The following is a 23,196-nucleotide window of genomic DNA, read 5'->3' as shown; positions in this document are numbered from 1 at the left end:
TGTGTGTGTGTGTGTGTGTGTGTGTGTGTGTGTGTGTGTGTGTGTGTGTGTGTGATAACAGCTGCTGTCCAAACAGAGACACTGAGCCTGTCAGAGACAACCAACCTACCCACTGCAAACAAAAACACAAACACAATCTATATCTCTCTATCCTCTACCCGTTCTCAATCTGCTAAAAATTAACCTCTGTGAATCCTCTGCCATATACTTTGTCATTTGTTAATGCCCACTATATGTTTCCTATGAAGAGCTTTTTTGATGAGGTCACATAGATCTGAGGTAAAAAAAAATTGTATGTACAGGGTGAAAGGTAAAACTCTGACTCAGTTTGCGAGTACTTTTTTTTGATCTGAGTTATGGACATTCCCCTCAGTAGTAGCGGGTATGTTTCAATAAATAACTGTTTTGGTCTCTGGCTTGCACAACACGATGTTTTTGATTTGGTGTTTTTATTCATCTTCCAGCTTGCCCACTGCTGAGAAGCTCAAGTTGTGAATTTCTGTATAAATTTGTATTTTGTGTCACACTAGAAGTGTTGCCCTTTCACTTCACATTTTGTTGACCTTTTTGAACTCAAGTCAGTCTTTATCAAGCAGCTTTTTTCCCTTACAAATTGATTCATTGAGCTCAGGAGGAGCCTGAAGGGAAGAAACAAATTTTCCTTATCCGGGTTGAGATTGGATATCGATTTCCCTCCTGCTCTGCTCTACAATGCCACTTTCCCCTGGTAGGAAGCCTCCAGGGCTGTGAAAGGAAATGCGGAGTCATCCAGAGTCTAAAAAAAAACAAATCATCCGCAGACATATCTAAGTTGAAGAGTTGCTCAGGGTTTGGGGTTTGCTTAAAAGCCTTTGTATAATGGAAAAAAATACACATCTGACATAAAAAGAAAAACACACACCTTCATTTAACAAATAAATCTAAGCTTTTGTGTGGCACTTTATCAAACAGAGCATTTGTAATCTAAATCAGTCTGTTACATCCAGGCTTTTAAAACCTAATGTTATCAGTTCATGACTGATAACATAAATATAGCGTCTCTTGGTTTTTCAGGGTTTTTCCGAAAAAAAAAGATAATAAAAACAGGGTGGATTATCTTGACGGGTGTCATCTGTGTTTGAGAGGCGGCTTCCACAGTGTGTTCATGTCACATAGAGAGAGGGCCACGGCCACCAGGTGCTGACACTGGAACAATACAGACCCATTCAGACTCAAGAGCCTGTGCATTTAGGGCACCTTTAAAAGCATGAGCCCTGTTGGCTTTCAGATGAAACTTTATTGGGCTGGCTTTTCTCAGAAGGTGTGAAGCTCCACAGGTTAGTTCCCACAGTTCAAGAGAAACAAAGGCAGCAGTACAACAGATGGCTTTTTATAGCTTCAGCCTCAAAGCTAAATGCATTAAAATTCAGATTGCAGGCCTGAAAAAGTCATCTTTCTGAACATTTTTTTTATTTTCCCTTGCAGGTACCTTTGGGAGGACTGTTTGAAGTCAATCAGTTGGAGAGCTGCCTTGAAAGTGCTCAGACTGAGCTTCAATCCAGAGAGACACAATGTACGGGCTGCTGTGTGAGAGTCTGCATGACTTCATTAAAGAGTCCTATGGGGATGACGTGTGGAAGCTGGTCAGAGAGAGAGCCGATGTCAGGTTACACTCCTTTGTTACCCACCAGGTACTGTCTGTACATCTGAAATATCTCATTTCATTCTGTTTTTGTAACACTGTCTGCTCTGAGGCTTCCTACTCTTGATGTCAAAGCATATATCTTTCTCTCCGTTGATAAGTTCTATATATATATGTGTGTGTGTGTGTGTCTGCAGGTGTATAGTGAGAGTGTGATACCTCGCATTGCAAAAGCAGCCAGCGGAGTGACAGGCACACCTTACAATGAGCTGATGAACTCCTGGGGTGTCTACTTCTTGGGCTTTGTGGGGAAGTACGGCTATGACAGGATTTTGAAGGTGAGAAAAATCTCAAGATTCAATACTCTGTTGTCATTTGGTAGGTGTGTGAGAGAATTATTAAATAATCAGTGAATGTTGTATGCTTGACACTACCATTGAACTAGTGACAGGTTCTGGATTTAATTTTTCCTTTTTTATTCATCCATTTGTGCAATTTGTCTTATTCTTTCTGTTGACATTTTAAAACTAAATCTGTAGATCCAGTTTAACGATATTTGAGTGTTATTGAATTGCAAAAGAAAGACAGTTTTCTTATACAGTATACATATGTAGGCCTACGACAACTAAAGAATCAGTATGTAATTCATGTAAATATAACTTAGTAAAAAATGAGGACATGTCACATCAGTCGCTTCTGCACATCTTAAAAAGAAGAGGTTGTTTGTAGACTGGATGTACTAAAACAAGCCAATTCAGAGCATTAATAACCAAAGTTTTAGTCTGTTTCTTTCCAGTTATAAAATATCTTTTCAGCTTTTAATGTTTCTTCAGGGCCATATTTTAAAGTAAAACTGGTTAAAATGTATCTTAATGGATTAAGATGCTAATAAGCTGTTGAAAGACAGTAGAAGGGAAAATTACAGATTTTTTTTTAATTGGCTACTTAAGCAATTCACTATGATGCTTTCATAAAGTTACGTGACTCAAGAAAGAAGGTTAATCAAAAGATTGATCAAAATGCAAGATATTCTGATGTGCAGTCACTTTCATGGATTCATCCTGGCCCTTTATTTCAAGACCTTTCCCCCTTTAAGCCTAAAAACAATGAATGGCTAAATGCTGAAAATGATCTATCACCCTGTGTCTCTGATGTCAGGTGCTGGGCCGCCATGTTCGTGACTTTGTCAATGGTCTTGATAATCTGCACGAGTACCTGCGCTTCAGCTACCCCAAGGTGCAGCCTCCAACCTTCTTCTGCCAGGAAGAGTCTGCCACTGGAGTCACCCTGCACTACAGGTCTGCAGGATGAGGAGGCTGCTGGAGATTGATATGGATGATCAGGCGCCAGAGATAAAAAGATGTTTGAGTCAATTCTTCTGACTGATATTGAGTTTGTCTCTGTGTGACATGCAGGAGTAAGCGCAAAGGCTACCTGCACTACGCCATGGGTCAGCTGAGGCAGATGGGGAAACAGTTCTATGATACTGACATCCATGTGGAGGTGCTGTCTGAGCAAATGGTCGGAGACTACTCCCATGTAACCATGAGGTATACACACAGACATACACCATGCTTTATTACTCAGGTACTGTACAAAACTACAATCTCGAGTTAATTTGTTACTTTGTCTTTCTGCATTTGAGAGGCAATTACTGTATTCCCCCCACTATGTTAATGTTGCAGCAGCTGGTAAAGGATAAAGGATTTATTGACAAGTGACGTTTTGAGCCTCAGACTTCAACAACCAGTGCTTGTAGACTATATTGCACGTTGCTCCTTACAATGATCCAAAAATAGTTGATAGGTGCTGATAAATCGAGAATTCTACTAAAGCAGCATTCCCCTTTTAAACTTTCAATGATGAGTTGAGGTCTGTAGGCAGAAACATAAACATGCGTCAGTTTTAATTTTAGTAGTTAGTAGTTCCACCTTTTCTCACAACACAATTAATACTTTTCTTGGCAATAAGTTAAGTGTCATGAAAGTTATCTGTACTATTTGATGAAGCGGTTTCACTTGCTGCGTAGTGATTTTCCAGCTTTGCTCTAGTAAAGGATCTGAATATTCCTCCACAGCAGTTTATACATTACTTGAAAAATGTTAAAAAACAAACTCGGTATGTCTGTGCAGACTGAACTTTGACAACTCAGCCTACCGCTACATCATGAAAGAGGATGAGGAAGAGCAGGAGATTCTGCCAATTACCTCAGACTTCTTCTTTGAGGTCTTCCCCTTCAACATTGTCTTCAGACAGGTAATCTCTTTTAGAGAGTAGAGCTATTTTTTTTCAATCTACAAAGGACAGTCAAAGAATGCAAAGAAGCCTTAGATGAACAGTAACTGTGATTCTTTGATTCCTGAGGACATGGTGGTGCACAACGTTGGCTCCGGCCTGGCAACAGTGTTTCCTGATCTGGATGGAAAGAAGATCAATGACGCCTTCCTGCTAGCTCGCCCCCTGGTGGAGTTCACATGGAACATGGTAAGACAAAGCTTCACCTGTCCGCATATCTGATAGAGACCACTTTGATGCCTAAAACCAATTCAGCTCCACTTATGTAACACAGTTCTGCAATTAACAACAATGCATGTTCAATTCATCTCTTCCCAGATCATTTCCCACCCCAATAACCTGTTTGAGATCATGTCCAAGGAGCCCGTGAAGAGAGAGAGGAACCTTCACAACCGAGTCCAGAGTAAGAGTGGGAGCCATGCAAAAACTCACAGGGGTGTGTTTCTGGTGTGCAAAGACTTGCTGGCGTCTTGTTAGATCAATTTCACTACAGTCAGTTAGAAGACACACTTTCCATTTCATGACAAAGAAGCGGACGTGCCATCAAATGATGCATGTGCATGCAGGCCTACAAGAGCTCATCTTTTACATTAACCCTTGAAAGGTTGCCGAAATAAGTTATGATACAAGGAAGTCTTGCAGTTGCAGAAATTTGAATGTTTTACGTCATGATGTAATTCATTGTAATTGATCCCTGTCCTGGTTCATGGGTTGAGGGTGATTTTTTATGGCTCTTATGGTTTTACCGTGTTTTTCCGCAGATTCTGACTATGAAAATGCCAACCGCTCTGCTGATGTAGACGTGGAGCTCATGGCTTTCCAATCAATCATTGGAGATGATTACAAAGGTCTCAACCTCTCTGCTTTCTACAAATGACACATTGCAGGACCCAAGCGTACAGTAACTGAACTAGTCTGGGTAGTATGGCAAGACAACACCTATGAAATACCATTATAGCTAATATGATATAAATAGTTCTGCTATAGCTCATTTTCAGAAATACACCTAAATACGTTCTTGGATTGAGTTATTGGGTTATTGAGAGCTTGTCACTATCACAGCTGTTTGTCCAATAGGAAGTTGAGTCAGAAGTTGGTTGGCTGAGCATTAAAAAAAAAAAAGGTGAATTAGCTTCCTGAGCTCTGTCCATATGTAAAAACTCTGCCTGCAAGCCCCTCTATACAGCATAGTGTAATGTTGTTTTGAAAAAGTGATATATAAAAAAGAGTAATTAACTCTATTATTATAGCAAATGAACATTTAATATCTATTTGTATTAAATCAGAACATGTATGATTTTATTTGGGGATAATGTGCAGGACTCCAAGCAAGGAAAATACAGAAACTAGACAGAATTTGTATTTTTAGTTGCAAAATGTAACCTCAAACTCAGCTCTTGATGTTTTTATTTGCTCGCATTCATCATGCTTCTCTTTTAGACGGTAACAGCGCTAATGCCATGGAGAGCTGGGGCGATGGGAGCCGCTGCCTAAAACTAAAAGGACAGATGAGATACATGCCAGAGTGGGAGTCCATCATTTTCCTGGGAACCCCTGTGTAAGGCCCCCCCACACTCACACACACACACAGACGCACACACACACACACACACACACACACACACACACACACACACACACACACACACACACACACACACTCAAAAGACTCAGATCTTTATTAAAAAGCTGCAGTAGAAAAGTAAAACATTCTCAAAAGCGGCGAGAGCTAAACTGAATTACGAGGCAGGAAATAAAAGACTGGGCAGGGAATCAAATCAGGGGCCTATTCTTACAGCACTTACCATGCATGAAATGAGCTGCTAATTAGCTTGTAATCAGACAGTGCAGCTCTTGTGAGCCTAATGGGAACCCATTTGCAACTGAGAGTGTTTTCTACTGAGTACATTACCAAAACATCTCCCTCCTCTCTCTGAAACATTTTGTTCCACAAGTAAATGCTCTTATACCTGTATTGACAAAACTACTGAAATGTTAAATGTCATATCACACTGCTGATATTATTTATTCTGTAGCACATAATATAGCTGAGAATAAGTGCCATTTGATTCCCCATTTAAAATGAGAAGCTAATGGTGTTTCTAAAAAGGTTGTGTAATTGTAATTGGTTCTGTAATTGGTTGATTGTTTTTATTTGTCACTATTCTGTAATGCTCCTGTCTGTGTGCATGTGTGTTTCTGTGTGCGTTTGTGTGTATGTGTGCCTGTGTGCGTCTAGGATGGAAAGTCTAAGTGCTATGTTCAAGACGGGCTTGTACATCAATGATCTGAGTATGCACGACTCCAGCAGAGACCTGGTGCTGGCAGGCACCCAGCAGTCAGAGGAGCTGAAGAGAGCTCTCATACAGGTTGACTCCGACAAATGCATCTGCTTTTTTTTTTTTTTTTTTTTTTTTTTTCAAATTGTGTGATCAACTCACCTGTCCTCCGTCTGTCTTACTTTTAGCCCAGGATCATCCACCCATTGTAGACATGAGATGTAATGAAACAGAGCCAAGCATGCACGATGTTTATTCTGTTCTCAACTACACCTTTGTGAGTGCAGGAGCAGAAGAAGTCCAGTAAGCTGGAGGAGAGTATGAAGATGTTGGACTACGAGATGAAGAAGACTGATGATCTTCTTTACAGGATGATTCCCAAGCCAGTGGCCAAGAGGCTTCGCAAAGGAGAGCCAGCTGTAAACACTTGTGAGGTCAGGAGTGAAGATTGTGCCATTGGCCTATGAGATCAAAAGTAGACACTTGCTGTTCTGTGAAACACCCTTTTTTTAAGATTTCGATGAGAAGATGAATACTTTTGCTCTTATGGATATATCTACTGTCAGTAAGAAGCTTCAGCAGCTGGTTAGCTTAGTTTAGCACAAAGACTGGAATCAGAGGGAAACAGGTAGCCTGATTTTCTCCAACGATAACAAAACAAGCACTAATACTAATAACAAAGATTCAATTTTAACTGCACTAAGTAAGTATAGTTACTATTATTAGTGAGCTCTAAAGAGGCTGTTAAACAGATTATGTGTAATCTTTTTTTAACAGAGCTGGGCTAGCTACACAAGCTACCTGTTCCCATAATTTCTTGTCTTCATTCTAAACTAAGCTGATCTTAACTTCACTTTAAACAGACGTGAGAGACTTACAGTTTAAAGACACGTCGTAGAGACGTGTACCTAATCTTTTAGGAAGAAGCCAAGCACACGCATACACACACAAATCAATCCTATGACTTCTTATAACTTTTGTAGTAAGACAATTTGAGACTTGTCGCTATACTTAAATTCTTTGTAAAGAGGAAGAGTTGCTGGTGGTGCATAATGAATGCCTGTCTCTCTCACCTGTGTGTGTGTGTGTGTGTGTGTGTGTGTGTGTGTGAGCGAGTGTGTGGAGTACAACAGCCTGCCAGCTCATCACCTCTCTTATCTCATTTCCCCAAGGTGTTCCCAGATGTGACCATTCTTTTCAGTGATGTGGTGGGATTTACTCGCATTTGCAGCCACATCACTCCAATGCAGGTGGTCTCAATGCTCAACACCATGTACACGCTGTTTGACACGCTCAGCGAGAAGCACCGCGTCTTCAAGGTTTGTGTGCGTGTCCCATCTTCTTACCACGCTTTATTCATGCTGCTTTAAAGCTGCTGTTCCTGTCTTCTTTTTCTTCTTTTTTTTTCAATCTAGGTTGAGACAATTGGTGATGCCTACATGGTCGTAGCCGGAGCTCCAGAGAAGACAAAGTATCACGCTCATAATATCTGTGACATGGCCCTAGACATGGTGCGCTCCATAGACCACCTGAAGGACCCCTCAAATGGCAATAACATACAGATTCGTGTTGGTGGGTAGAACGTGCGTTGACTTATTTGTGTGATTATGTTGTTGTTCTTTTTAGTCTTCTAACTTGATGTGGTTGCAGGGATCCACTCTGGGATGGTTGTGGCTGGTGTGGTGGGACATAAGATGCCCCGTTATGGTCTGCACGGTGACACAGTCCACACTGCATCCGCCATGGAGAGCAATGGAAAGGTAGGTGGAGAATATAAGTGAAAGGTTGACATAAAGCAAAGATGGATAAGTCAGTTCTGTTATGACAAAGGTTTAAGTTTTTATGATTTTCTTTTGACTGTCTTGTTCTTCTTTGTCTCATTCAGGAGATGCACATTCAGCTCAGCAGTGCCACCTACGAGCACCTGAAAGGAAGTCACTTTATTTTTGAAAGAAGGGGCATTATTACCATCAAGGTTAGGAGTCAAAACGGTTGCCACAGCAACCACACCCTCCATATTAATTGCATTCACTCTCCCACTTTAACATCATGTGATAAGAATAATTTCCTATAAAATATGTGAGTGAGAAAGCGGGAGATTGGCTGTGTTCAGAAGAGTCTGTCTTAAAGCCTCGTGATGAATTGATACATTATGAAGTGTGCTATACATAATCTACTTGAAACCAAACATGTTGTTAATTTGAGACTTACAATAAGACATTATAAACATTTACAATCCCCCCAAAAATACATGAAATAAAAGTCCCTTCTAATGTTTTACCTCTGGGAGTCAGCACACTTGGTATTCAGAGTGGGTACACGCCCCCCCCCCCCCCCCCCCCCTTTCTTGATTTGCCAACTTTTTTTATCAGCCAGTTTGACTTTGAGCCTGAACATTCACTGACAATAACAGTACAAGATTTCTGAGGCAGCTGATTATAAGCGACAATCTCAAGAAGGCAAGGTTGACTTACCTTTTCATTAGGGATTTTGTTTTACCACTGAAAATCCACAAATTGCATTTTTGACTCTCTGATATGACCCAAATTGTCCTGAGTGTATTTTTTGAATGTTTTTGTTGTCCTGTTCTCCTCTCTCCTTTTATTTTAAGGGTAATGTTGAAATTGAGACCTACTGGCTGAAAGGTAAGAGGGACAAAGATGGTAATGCGCAGGCAGCGTGTCCTCAGTTTGAGACTCAGACAATCAGCAAGGCCATCAGCAAGGCCAACATCTCAAGCCCCGAGGAGAAAAGGGACGAGGAGAAACTGGTAAAACTTCAATCCAAAGACATGCTTGAATGGTTTACCGATCATTTGCTTTATTGCCATCATCATCATCTCTGATTCCACGACTCTCCTGCTGTCTTTGCCCCCAGGTTTTCCCACTGGTTGCAGGCGAGGATGAGGATGATGTCAAGTCTATTCCCTCTCACCGTATTAAGATGGAGATATCTGGCCATTTTCTGGAGGAGTCCTTGGAAGAGTGCCGCGTGGAGGAGATGTCGGTTCATAAGGTGAGTGCAAGGATTTTTAAACTTTCAAAGACTCTAATTTAACAACTTCTTGTTCTTGTAATTCTTTTTCGACTCCCTTGTCAAGGTTATTTTTAGCCACTTGTGCTGTTTTTGCATTCGTTGTTTTGAATTCAAAGTGAATTAATGAGTTGTTTCTTCTTCAGTCCCACTTTAAGGATGCATTGCATGACGGTCTGCTGGACTCTCATCTGGAAATGGACTCACCTGAATCTGATGGTGGAGACTCCATCATAGAGTCCCGAAGCAGCTCCTGTGACTCCCACTCCTCCAAGAGTGCTATGTGCACCTTGTCGTAAATGTGACCCGATCATTAGTTAGTCATTAGTTGCTAATGCGATCCTAATTCATCCACTTAAAGCACCAAATGGTATCCATATAGAAATCCTGTTTTAATGTTATTAAATTTTGCCTTTTTGGGGGAAGTTCATTTGGTAAACACCTTGGAAAACTTCATTTAATCGTTAGTTTGTACTTTAACTAGTCAGTAAGGCTTCTAGTGACCCCGAGTGGTGTTTTTTTTTTTTAAGCCTTGAATCTAGATGACTGAGAGGTCAGTCACAACTGTCTAATATGGGGTACATTTAAATGTGGATTCAGAACATTCTGAATCTGCTATCTTATCTATCTAAGGTTTGTAACAATCTGCACAGTGGGAGAAGTTACCTTAAGAACAGAATGCGTTGGTTGGTTCTAAATCACGTCGTGCCAAACATCTTTGTATTTGTAATATGTGGAAGTAGAAGCCATATTATTTGGATGTTTCAACCAGCTACCTAGCCTATCAGCCTACCACTACTTCACATATTTAACTGCACTGACTGGTTATTTAGTCCAAAGGCATTCTCATTTGGGCCTGCTGATAATCCCCTTAGATATTCAAAAATGTACTGAGAGGTTCAAGACTAATTTGCATTTGAAAATTCATCAGGCGATGCCAAGCTAGTGTTTTATTGCACTGCCAAATCATCAGTGCCCATTTAGCTCTGACAATACAGAAATCTATCATAGCAATAGCTTTTAATTGTATCATTTATCATTTTTAATTTTAATCACTTTTGAAAATATCAACACAGTCCAACAAAAGCACAATAAATGAAAACTCTGCTACCGGTATTTACCATTTGTGTTACAAGTTTAAAAACCAATGGCCAATGTTCATGGCCATGTGGTTCAACTGCACATTAGCTCAGTAATTTCATGTTCTGTTTTAATCTGCTGCACCTTGTAGATGTGACATCTTGTTTCAAGCCCCCCCCCCCCCCCCCCCTCTTGTTGAAAACACAGCTCCAGCACAATGTAAACGCTTGTCAGCTCAGCGAAAAATAAAGCAAGGTGACTGCTGAGCCGCGTGTAGATCAATTAGTTATTGTTTGTCCTGTCACTCAAAGGCATTTGCATTCAGACTCACATTTGCATACGCATACATTTATCTTTTTTTATTGACCCCAATGCTCCTTGGATATGGTTTATCATTTTTCTGTGTCTATGTTTGGTCACGTTGCATCCACGCATGCATGTGCATCCCCCGACATTACCTAAACACAACAGAATTCCTGGAAGCCAGCACACAATCCTTTTGTACCTTGGTATTTCAGCTTATTTCAATGTGATTGACAAGTATGAAAAACAAAAACATTTGTCCCAGTGGGTCTAACATTAAACTAATTGTTTGACCAAAATGAGGATTAGCTATATTTTAACCGCTTTTTAAAAACATTAGCATTTTGCCTACTGCGACTAATCTCTACATTCAGGTTTATTTTAAGAATCTAATATTTTGAAAAGGATGCTAACAAGCCAATTGTTGGGTTAAGCATGCTACTTGGCTAGATATTGGTTTGTAAATTACACACATTGTGGGTTTGATAGCAATATGCTAAATAGCAGACTGTATTCCATGCGGGTCAACAAATAACTAAAACGTTTTTTCTTAGCTAATTAGCTGGGTTGAAGGCTAAGGAAACATACTTTTGGTCAGTAAATCCCCACTGTAAATCTACAGTGCTTAAACACATCTGTAGGCTTTACCACAAATACATTAATAGACAGTTTAATTTCACTTAACATAGTCCAAGTTAGACAACATTCCCCACAGACTGGTTTTCAGGTGAACTGCATCTGTAGGTGGCGTCCTCCCGCTCTAAGCTGCCTCTGCTGGCTATGTGCGAGTCTTTAGGCGATGAACTGATGGAGCAATGGAGGCAGAAGGCGTAGAAGAAGGCAAGCAGGAGCAGCAGGCAGACAACACAAAAAATGACCACAATCAGGATGGTGTGAACTTGCAACTGCACCTCCTCCCATGGGACGTGCGTATTGGTGGAGGTCAGGAGGTTTAAGGTCATCGAGGTAGCATTGAAACTGTGTGAAGGATTCCTTGTGGGTAACTGTGGCTTAAAGGAGGCCAGTTGGGCGACTTCAGTCATGATGGAAGGATGTGGGTCTTCAGTTTTTTTTTTTGATTTCTTTGTTGAAGCTTTAAGGATAAAAGTATCTCAGGTTTAACACATGCACAAATAAACTAACACAAGATAGAGTAGTGATTATTAGACAGGTTGAGTCAAAGGTAAAAAAGTAAATTTAACCTGCTAGAATATAAAAATAATGAATTTGTATTCAAGTTAAATGATCAACACAATACATTAATAACCATGTTTCACCTCATTTAGATTGTTAATTGTGGCATCTTCACTTTCATATATTTGAAACTAACATTTTCATTTCCGTATTTACAAAGAACTAAACACAGATGTGTCCTTTGTTCTTACCTGGAGTGTGTGTTTGCTGTGTTGTGATCCAGCCTCTCTGAGCTCGCTTTCTATTGATGAGCACAGCTTTGGGGGAAATGAAAGAAATGGAGGACAAGAGCAGGAGGGCTGGACGGTGGACCACGAATCACATGCACTGTTCCCATGGCAACTCCTGCTGAAGAGCCACTATCAGGGTAGTGCTCACATTTGTTTTAAATAAAAAGTGTGCTCCAAATAAAATGTACAATTATTCTTATTATTGTTTTTCTTATTATCTTGTCACCTTAAGATTAAAGGGTGTTTTTTTAAAGTTTAGAAAATGAGATAATAGGGGATAACACAATTGTATGGAAATAACATGAGACATTTATAGACCTAACGCTACAATATACACAAATCACTTTAGACAATAATTATGCTTTTAACCAACAGGTATTCATGAAATTCAAGAGTGTAAAACCATGTTTTAGTAAAGAGCAAAGTGTCCTCATCAGGTTTTCTAACACTGCCACCTGTTGGTAAAAGAAGCAGCACTGAATAACACGCATCAAAAAAATACAAACGCTTCCCTTGGCCAGCCAAGCTCCTGTGCCGTCTGGTCTCTTTCAAACAACCATAATGATCCTTTAGTACCAGTTGTAATTGGTCCCACACCCCCTGCTGTGTTCCTTCAACAGGAGTTGATGCTTCAAAAATGTTTTAGGACTTGCACCAAATTTAGTTGCCATGGAGATGACTCAATATTCATTTTGTTATCACTGACAGCAAAGTAGACCAATGGGATGTTTTCCCCCCTTTTCATTTACATATATATATATATATATATATATATATTTAAAACCACTCATAAATACCAGACAAAGGGAAAGGAAAAATATTCATTAGCATAATTTCATGTAGAGAAGTAAAGTGAACAAAGCCTGCAAGCTGATGTGATTTTAGAGTGCTTTCAGATGGTTAATTATAGATCCAGAAAATACAAAAGATCCTCTCAAATAGAGCCAAAATAACTGACAAGAGGACTTTAAGTGGGGTTTCAGACCACTGTTGTCTCGGTAGAGTAGAGCCATTTTGGGAGGAAGACCCAAGAAATAAATGATGTGAAAATATTTTGGCTTAGATCCAAGAAAAAATGTGCATTGCACGTGAAAGTTGTCTACACCAAGGGGACTCTTTGTATTTCTGTAAGGAGAACACAGTGTTCACCGCAGGATATTAGATGTGTCATATGGCAAACTAGCACTGTGAAAAGGACCCCTAACAGATATACAAATTACAGCAACGCTGCTTGCTATGCAATAGTGCCAGAATTTGAGAGAAAAGTCTCCATGCTGCAAATTAGTCAACCTCTCTGTGTGTAATTTCCTGCACTGTTTGTTCTTCTGAGCCTCGATGAGTTAATATCTTATTCTGCCATGAGGGTATATAACTGTGAACTCTCACTCTTTGCTTCTCAGAGTCGCTCATATGTGCTTGTGATCGCCGTGTGGAAATAAAGCAGATTGACAGCTGGGCAGGAGTGGCTCAGTTTGTTATTGTTCTTCTTGGCACTCACAGAGCATTGACATGTTGTTTTGCTCTTTCACTGAGTATTTATATTATTTTCTCTTGAAAGGATATTTTACTCTATATTTAAATACATTTATGGATACATTTTATTGATTATGGCTTTAGTACATTTCAAAACATGGAAAAAAAAACAGCATAAATGACTATTTTATTGTCAAAAATCTCAAAACGTACACTTTACACTCACACTGAACATTTGCCTGTGAAAATCTCCAGCAGGTCTACATGGCTACACACTCAGTTTGGTTTTCTCCCACTTAAAGAAAACAGACAAATTCACCAGACAAAGATCCCTGGGCGACAGGGGGACCAAAAACATACATTGTGCCTATAATTTACGTAATGAAGCTAACTCTTTTGAATTTGCAAAATATCCATAAAAATAACACGGATTGTAAAAACAGAAATATCATTCAAATCTTCCAGGGGAGCAGGAACTTTGAAGATGCTGTGTTGATGTTCAACTGCCTGTTATTTATATTGTTAAATCACCTTTGTGAAGCTTGATATCTGTTTGACTCTGATACCGCTTTTGTTTGTGAGGATGTTTCATTTCTTCTTGTTCACAATGTTGTTGCAAATCCAGTTCATGCCATCCTGTTGGGGAATGAAAAAAAAAGAAAGAGTCCAGATGTGTTACGTAGATGTATGGAAGATGATAAGTGACCTAAGGTAAAACATCTCGTTGAGTACTGGTTTTAAAAGCAGGTTTCTGAGATTTGTACTCTTTTTTTTATTTTGATATTTAAGTCCGAATTGAATTACTTAATTCTCAGAATTCTGAATTTAATCTCAGGATACATATTGTTCTCTACTTTTTCCTACCTATATACCTTTAGTTTTCCTCTGCAAGTACAGTTAGAATTCCTAAATTATAGTCAAAAACAGCGAGAGATATCTGAGAATGTGACTTTATTGTGACTCCAGTCTCAAATTTCTGACCTGTATCTCAGAATACCTTTTTTTTTACTTTTAAATTTCTGGTACTTTTTTCTTTAAATAAATTCAAAATCCTGAGCTTAAACTGATGAATGCTTTTAACATGTGTTCCTTATCTTCTTCTGGAAAGATGTCACAACAGTCTGTAGATCAGAAAGAGCCAGTACCTTCAGTCTAAGCAAGTCAAAGAGATTTTGATAACAATAAAGTCCACACTAGCTCAGACTGATCTTCAGAATCAAATTGCACAGCCTGGTGGCAGGAAGCGGTTACATAATGGTTTAAATAGGCTACTTCTGAGAGGAAATCAATGAATCAAAAATGGAACTAGGTCTTACCTGAACTCCCTCCCCAGACACGGCTGAGCAGGCCTGAATCTGCCACTCACGGTCACGGTACGTATGCAGGTTGAGTCCCTCAGCGACCTCACTGGCTGGTGATGCTGTGGCTAGATCCTGCTTGTTGGCGAAGATGAGCACAGGAACTCCCTTTAGATTCTCCTCATCGATCAGCTCAGACAGCTCCTGCACATGCATACGGATGTTATTGACTTTGAAAAACAGGCAAAAATCCATATCTCAGTTTAACAAACAAATAGTGAAAAACACATTTTCAAGTATAGGAACTAATGTGTGCATCAAACTCACCAGTCCCGTCTCCTCAAACCGCTTCTTGTCTGCACTGTCAATAACATAGATCTGAAAGAAGAAACAAACATGTGGGAATAAAAACAAAGACAGAAAATTATTGGATTTTAAAGATGTATAATATCATTATGTCTTATGTTTATTAAAACTCCTCAAGGTGTCTGTCTCTATACAGATACTCCTAAACAGCAGCCAAACGCTCAGTATTTATTTATAGAATGAGACACAACCTTTATTTTACAAATTAGGCTGTTCACTGAGATACAGTTGGTGCAAATAAGTGGTATTACATCAATGTATTTTCAGTCAAATCCTAAGTAAACCCTGGGATGACTACAGAGAGTAAAGCAAATGTCTCCAGAGAGAACATTTCATTTGCATTGATATTAATGAACTTTTATTAACTCACCAATAGGTCTGTGTTTTCCAGGTACTTTTTCCAGAAGGGCCTGATCTTCCTCTGTCCTCCAATGTCCCAAACATTGAGTTTCATACCATGAGAGGCGACGCTCTTGATGTTGAAGCCCTGATAGTTAAACACAAAGCTGTTGTCACTGTGTTGGACATTCATTTAAACACAGTTCCAACAAGGGAGCATATGGAAAGCCTCTCAAATGATTATAAAGTAATTCATTAAGCGGCAATGTACCAGAGCACAGGTGTGTGTGTGTTAAGTGAATCACTGTTTGGTTACTCAGTGTTGTCACCTTGTTATGTATCAGCAGCAGAGGAACATGTGCTCTGGGTGTTTTATAAGGATGTGAAAACTGTGATTATCTGCGGCTGTTTCTCATAACACTGCTCCTTTTGGTTTCAGTTTGTGAGGTTGTATAACATCTTTATCCTGAGGGCCTGCCGAGGAGCAAATCTGTGGATAAGACATGGAGGATCAAGAGCAGTGTATGTGTGCCTGTGTCAAGTCTGGTTTAGCCTTGTGGTGACTATTGCTATGATATAATGGACTGCATCCATGATTCCTGGTGTTTGATGGACTCTCACACTGGGGGAGTTCCCAGAAGTACATTTGCTCTTTGCTCTTCAGTGTTATATATTCACATTAGAAGTGTGATAATCATATCCAAACAGGGGGCTAAAAAAAAAAAATCTGTCACAGTAGAAGGATTTTGTTCAGGAAACATGTGATGTGAGCTTGCATATCTGGAAGGTCATGAAGTTTAAAGCTATGGTTTGTCTCCTGCTGAAAGCTTATTTCATATCAAAGGCAGATTTGGCATCCACAATTGATTAACTCACTCATTGGAGGGTAAAGAACAACAAGTAACACCAAATAATTACATTTAACATTGTGTGAAAAAAAGCAAAGGCCATCTGAATCCCATTGCTTTGAGCAAGAGCGTGCATTGACCTAGCTGGTCTCACAAGATTATATAACCCCCCCCCCCGCCCACCACCCACCCCCCCACCCTGCCTCAATCCCAAATCCTGCCTTTCATAATGTGTTACAGTAGCACAACAATTGTAAAATATAGTTTGAAAAGTCACATTCAACAAGACAAATCTGTCAGCACAGACGTGTTGCTCTTTTTTTTGTAGACTGTTTCAGTGACAGCAGACAAATTGAATTGTTCTCTCGACAGTGGGAACTAGTTTGTGATAAAAAAAAAACACTGACAGCATATTTTTGGCAGATGCTGTTTTTCTAATAGACACTTAATGATAAACTTCAGCACATTATGTTCTAAAGCGGCTTGGTTGTTCATTGTAGGACGCATTCATTAAAACCAAGGACACAAAAACAGCACATTCGAGCATGCCAAATAGTTGGCGTTTTATGCTTTATCATTTTTGACAGTGAGTGACTTTCCTCAAGGTTAGGATGCATGTGGGACTGTGAGTGTTGTAATTCCCTCACCTGCGTTGGTGTGATGGTGTTCACGTCCTCTGAGGCAAGGCTCTTTAGCAGGGTGGTCTTTCCAGCGTTGTCCAACCCGAGCAGCACTATCCTGACCTCCTGCTCTGTGGATCCCTTCAGTTTCTCAATGACAGAGAGTAAGCCCTGCATGTAGGGTGAGGTGTGGAGAGACAAGTTAGACCAAATCCTTACTGCAGTGACCCTCTTGTTATTTAGAACATGTATCTTATCTTTTGTTCTACTGGAGCAACCTTTATCATTACATAAGTTGGATATTTCAATTTCAAACTGTTAATAAGCATGTGAGGGGCTGAGCTATAAATGACATAATATTCAGTGTAATATTTCTTTAAATTACTCTGGAACAACCAAGATAGAAACCACAGGTAAATAACATGTCAAACAGATTTTAGACGCTGTTACACCTTTACACTGATCTCACTGACCTCTTTCTGATTATAGGTCAAGCCTCCCCTTACTTACAGCACCGTTTAGTCCACATGCGTGCCCTTCTTACTCCACCCACCCACCAATCTCGGGCCCTCTTTCTCTTGAGCTACTGTAAAGCTCCCACCCCCATCTGCAACAAATGAACACATTGCTTCCTTTAGAACTTCAACACTGGTGTGTCAGAGCTCCATTCACATAATGGTGCTCTGTTTAATGTGATTAGTCTGAAGCGAGGTTGCACAACCACAGACTGTTGCACTGCCAACAAAAGAGGCGCCGTGGCTTTAAATATTTGATTCAAGGTGAGAGGTACTGGAGTGTAAGTGTGATTAACTGTAAATCAATGTAAATGACAGGTTCTATTCAGATGTATAATCATTAAATTCACAATGTTTAACACGCTTAGCAATTTAGATAAACTTCGGCTCATAAATGAGTTGCATACGACTGAAAATAAAACACACTTTTGCAGTCATATCCACCTGTTATCACTCACTTTGGACCACACAGTTACCAAAAGTCCACATTTCATAAGTCCTGTATGCCTCGGCCAGGTCACTTACCTTTTGAGCTTCTCCCATGGTGGCACGTTTCCTGTGGCTTGGCTGGAGGGCTGCAGCTACATTCTCCAATGAAGCTCACACAGGTGTGTTAGCTATCCAGGTCCCCCAGGTTAGCTATTCAGAGAGGGTTCCAGCAGCCTCTGTAAACTTGGGTTGGTTAAGTGCTATGAGTCTATGTGATAGTAATGTCTACCTGGGCGTCAATTGCCGCTGTAAGGTTTGTGAGCAAGAAGAGGGGGAGGGTGGACCGGACTGGGATTAGGAGGCCAGAATTAGCCCTAGTCATCCATGCAAAGGCAACACCAACCCCTCCCCTCCCCTTCGTCTGTCCATCCCTCCATCTCCACTTTGCAGTGGCTTTACCTGGATTATCTCTTAGCCACCTGCTGTAGCAGGAAACATAAACAGCCCTTCCTGACAAATCCATACATACAGATAACAATGAGGAGAAATACAGGAGAAAAGGTTCAGCCATTTGTCCATATGGCTGAGGGTAATGCTGATAATGCAGAAAAACAAACACACTCAGTGCAACATGAGGATTGACAGCAAAAGAGCTTAACACATAAACTTCAGAGGATTAAATCGTGTTGTAGAATCAGGGAACTTATCATTTCTACATTCATAAGTCATCTCTCAAATCCCACATCTATCCCACTCTGTAAGAGCAGTTGATGGCATTATCATGCCATGTATCCATTACATGCAAGCTGCTATAAAGCTGATCTGTGTGGGTCGTCTGTGATGTGCCTTCCTTTGAGCAGAGCATTCAGTGGGATTAGTTCGACCACGCCTGTCCTGTGTTTGGATTAATTTCTAGGCTCCTTTTCTCAACTGAACAGGCGTTGTTGTCAATGTGCGGGGCATCATGGATGCTCTGTTTATGGATCCACCCTGGTCAGGAAATGGCTGAACAATAACTTTTGAACTCATTTTATCACACACACTCAGCCTAGAGGATGTGGATTACATGTTTTTTTTTATTAATATATTAAACATTACAACAGAACAAAAACACAATATGATCATTTTTAAATGTGATAGACTGATTCTTGTTTAGGACTTTCATGGTATGAATGGAGCTGGGATGGCTCTCTGCTCATTCTGTTCTCTCTGCATCCTCCTCTGTTTGTGTTGAGCTGCAAAGATAAAGGAGGAGAGTTGGAAGGTGTAACACTTGATACATACATGGAGGCAAGTCAATCTGTATTTCTATGACCAGCGGCAACAAAAGTTAAAAGATATAGCATTTCTCAATACACTCATTATATATATATATATATTTATTTAATTTTTATCCGAAATAAATCTGTGTAAAGATAATGTACAGGGTACAAAGTTTATGAGCCAGACTTTGGTTGTCTCCAGTGTTTAATCAGTTTAAGGACACTTTTATAATATATAATTATTGTTAACTTTTATATCTATAAGAAAATAGTTCACCACATTGTGGCATTGTTCGGAGACAGGAGTGTGGATACCATGCAGAGAAGTTATTTCTTTGGATGTCAGACTTTTTTTAATTCTGTTTTTTTTTTGAGTGTGTGTGTTTGTCTTTATTGGATACGACTGTGGAGATGACATACAGCGGGGTGGCCAAGGGCCAGGGTAGAGCCCGGAATCACTGCGTCGAGAGCTCAGGCTCTGTACATTTAGCCTGGGCTTTAACAACTGGGCTTAACCAGCGCCCTGCAGAATTTTCATTTACAACATTTACCTACTAAGATAAACTTTTATATTAAATAGTGGACAATAAATAAAGCCAACCATGTAATGGAATTTGAGTGATTTTGGACAAAGTCTATTTCTTGGCATGGGGAAGTTTAGTCCTGAAAGCAACACTGATTAATAGGCAACTGCTAAAGGAAGTAGTCTGACATAAAACCTCCAAAAGAAAAATGTATCAATCCATTTCCTCTGCAGTTCTTGTGCATATTAAACAAATCAGATGTGCAATGTTAATTGGTGAGCTTTAATCTTGTGGCTGGATGTTGCTATTTTTTTTTGTCAGAGCCAGGCTAGCTGTTTCCCACACTATGTTTTTAGTCTTTGTGCTATGCTAAGCTAACTGATTGCTGGCTGAAACCTCATTTTTTACAGACTATATGACATTGTTATGAACTCTTTGTTAGAAAGCCAAATAAGCTTATTTGCCAATATGATAATCCATTTAAACTATTTGAAATACATGTAATTTGTACACTAAGGCATGTAACTACTGCTAATCTGTCTTCATCACTTATATTCATGAAAATGCATTTGGAATAAAAAATGCTTTAAGAAAATGTTTCTCTTTAAGCCCCGTGTTGTCTAATACCACAGAGCTCCTACCGTTGTCTCTTTTCAGCTTGTATTTCATAGCGATGCCCAAAATCAGAACCAGGGCTAAAGCAGAAACACCACAGATAATCAGGATCACCACACTGTTGTCTGAGGTCACAGTTACAAAGAAAGAAACACAGACAACAGTGAGGTTACACACTATCAGGGATACAAGGTGTGCATTTCATTATCCATATCTTAAAAGTCATGTGATCCTTGCACTTTACCAGTGTCAAAATACAGTATTTTCAAATGTTTTATATTTGATGAGTAATCATACACAATCTCCAGAACAAAGAAGATGCAGTCTGTGGCTTTTTGAGCTGAGCTGGGGGATGCTTACTTACTCTTGACAGTGACATCAAGTGGTGAAGACTGGAAATGGCCACAAGTGCTGTTCACAAAGCAGTAGTACCGGCCATTTTTATCAGACAACACACTTTCCAGAACAAGCTGGCTTTTATTTTGGCCTTCGAGGAACCCCTCTCCCTCCTTTTCCCACTCAAACGTCAGATTCACGTTAGGAAGATTGTGAACACACGTTAGAGTGATGTCGTCGCCTTCATCCGGCTCGGGTACAGTGCTGTTGATGGAAACCTGAAAGTCTGAAAGGCAGAGTGAACATTTGAGGGCGGGAGACTAAAATTGATAGATAGATAGTCAGTCTATGATAGTTGTCAGACGAGTTTTGCTCACCTGTTTTACAGTCTGACGGCACTACAGACACTGGAACGCATGACAAGGAATGAATACATTAGGGTTAGAAATTCAAAACAACAGAGCATACACGACACATCCAAAGCATTCATAAAGATCACTTTATACAAGTGCAATAGAAATTCATCCAATGTCATTTATTCTGCCCAATACTCGATGGATTAGCTTTAATCGTCCTATGTTTGCCCCTATCATTGTATCACCACACCCCTGTGCCCCTCTCTTTCTCATTCACCCAATGCACAATTGGATTCATCAACAAGTAAACAAATGAAAGGAAAGAAGACACTTACTATTGATGCAGCGTGCAGAGCAGATTGAACAAGAATCTAAACGGAGATAGAAAGAACAGGTGAGGAACATGTTTTGCATTGCAACTTACCTCGCAGTAGCCTACTTAATGTCGGACAATGTTTAGCTATTATTACTGATACGTGAAAATTCACATGTAGTCTTTTAACAGAGGGAGGTTTCAACTGATTCATGAGTTTTGTTTTTGTTTACCTGCCACAGTCTCTACCGTGTAGTTACATTTCAGACACTGAGCAGGAACACAGGCAGAGCCAAAGCAAGCTAAATGAAAGGAAATAACAAATGAAATATATGATATATATAAGTATATATGTGTATATGAATATGTATTTATGTCTGAATTTATGTCTGAATGTATTTGTGATTTTTTTTATAAATCTAAACAGGTTAACATAATTTTAAATAAAAACAAAAATACTTATAACTTTAAAAGCAAAAGTTGTTCTTACCTGTGAAGAAGAGACCGAGCAAAAGACAGAGCAATATCTCTCTCATGATCATTCTCTGGTGGAAAAGAGTAGCATCAGAAAAACATGCTTTTGAACTGAAGAATGAGGTAAAGCTTGAAACCAAGTACTAAAATGAAAATATTGAAATAAACTTTGAAAACCCTGTATGTGAGGTATTTCACTTATCTGTAAAATTCAGAAATAATATTTTAATGCGCACTTATTTTTCCTCTTACCTGTGGTGATGTTCCTCGTCCACAGAGTTTAATTATGACCTGCACTACTTTGCCTAAGCTAATGGTCTCTGCAGCAAAAAGGTATGCTGGTGCTGATTATAAACATTGATAACGATGCAAATAAGTTCATTCCTGGAACTTTATATCAACAAGACAGCCTTCTGTATGTTTTGTTAGTGGGCGTGATGGTATGGTAAATGTGACAGCAAGGCTACTGATCCTTTTATGTCATTAGGTAGAGTTTATGGGATTTTTTTTTTACATAATGTATACATAGACAGAGGGAGAAACAATAAAACAAACACACAGAGGTAAAATGCAATAAAGTCTTTTATCATCAAAACTGTACTTTAGTTGTTCAAACCACCCACAGTCCCTGACCCCAAAAAGTTATGTTTTTTTGCTTTTTTCTGTTTGGTGTTGTGGCCCAAATGAGAGAATTGAAGATTTTGAGCAGGTGAGTACAACATACACTTTTAAGAATGTGTCTGTGGCCTTTATACACGCAGTGACCAGTAGAGAGTGCTGCTGATCATCTAGGGATCCCCTAAACACACAGAGTGCTAAACACAACTCTTGCTCAACCAATGTTAACCAAACCAGCATTTAGTTGGACTATATATATATAAAAAAAACAGGGCAGCAGTAAAACAAACAAAAAAAAAAATCTTACACAGACACAATCCCAACATGTAAATGTCACACAGAAAATAATGAAACTTTTTCATCAATGATTATGAACTGCAATACAAAATCAGGTGGAATAAATAAAAACATATATTGGTAACATGATATATGTTTTCATTTAACATCAACCAAATCTTACTTACACTAACCCAGGCGGTGCAGAGTGGAGAAGGATATTTGACACACGTTGGTTCGAGTTGTTCTGTCAGCCTCTTTGTCTTACATCATTGAAACAAATCAAGCTGTGTTTACATGAACAGCAAAACAAAGCCATATTTTAGTACCTTGCCTCATTCTTTACTGTATTTAGTCATTTCAATTACAACTTTCTTTCCAAAGCAGACATGCTGTCCCATGAATATTGGCCCATTTTATTATTTTGGTTGATATGACCAGTGAAAAAGGGCCTACTTTGCAATACATTCATTTGTTCTTTACTTGAAATGAAAGGGCC

General features: G+C 39.5%; 3 protein-coding genes across 3 annotated transcripts; 1 reads left to right on the top strand and 2 right to left on the bottom strand.

Annotated features, from left to right (window-relative positions):
* The first annotated feature begins 1,224 nt into the window (after positions 1-1,224).
* LOC132981822 (soluble guanylate cyclase 88E-like) lies at positions 1,225-9,556 on the top strand. The gene is made up of 19 exons (XM_061047906.1): positions 1,225-1,316; positions 1,465-1,670; positions 1,819-1,959; positions 2,780-2,919; positions 3,037-3,171; positions 3,754-3,877; positions 3,986-4,105; positions 4,235-4,319; positions 4,678-4,764; positions 5,357-5,474; positions 6,156-6,285; positions 6,483-6,629; positions 7,368-7,514; positions 7,611-7,767; positions 7,846-7,955; positions 8,081-8,170; positions 8,807-8,965; positions 9,073-9,210; positions 9,375-9,556. Exons 2-19 carry the CDS (start codon positions 1,551-1,553, stop codon positions 9,525-9,527), a joined length of 2,301 nt encoding a protein of 766 aa, XP_060903889.1. The 5' UTR covers positions 1,225-1,316; positions 1,465-1,550; the 3' UTR covers positions 9,528-9,556.
* A 4,196-nt stretch (positions 9,557-13,752) lies between these two features.
* On the bottom strand, positions 13,753-18,250 carry arl3l1 (ADP ribosylation factor like GTPase 3, like 1). The gene is made up of 6 exons (XM_061047905.1): positions 18,020-18,250; positions 17,007-17,150; positions 15,543-15,659; positions 15,134-15,184; positions 14,825-15,010; positions 13,753-14,144 (listed from the first exon to the last, which is right to left on the bottom strand). Exons 1-6 carry the CDS (start codon positions 18,035-18,037, stop codon positions 14,097-14,099), a joined length of 564 nt encoding a protein of 187 aa, XP_060903888.1. The 5' UTR covers positions 18,038-18,250; the 3' UTR covers positions 13,753-14,096.
* Positions 18,251-18,940: 690 nt separating this feature from the next.
* LOC132981820 (uncharacterized) lies at positions 18,941-22,129 on the bottom strand. Its single transcript, XM_061047904.1, has 8 exons — positions 22,056-22,129; positions 21,820-21,874; positions 21,563-21,631; positions 21,352-21,387; positions 21,038-21,067; positions 20,689-20,946; positions 20,351-20,449; positions 18,941-19,158 (listed from the first exon to the last, which is right to left on the bottom strand). The coding sequence occupies exons 2-8, from the start codon at positions 21,869-21,871 to the stop codon at positions 19,085-19,087; spliced, it is 618 nt and encodes a 205-aa protein (XP_060903887.1). The 5' UTR covers positions 21,872-21,874; positions 22,056-22,129; the 3' UTR covers positions 18,941-19,084.
* Positions 22,130-23,196: the final 1,067 nt, after the last annotated feature.

The sequence above is a fragment of the Labrus mixtus genome, chromosome 10 (genome assembly GCF_963584025.1).
Source record: "Labrus mixtus chromosome 10, fLabMix1.1, whole genome shotgun sequence".
Lineage (NCBI taxonomy): Eukaryota > Metazoa > Chordata > Actinopteri > Labriformes > Labridae > Labrus > Labrus mixtus.
This window is presented reverse-complemented; position numbering and strand designations above follow the sequence as displayed.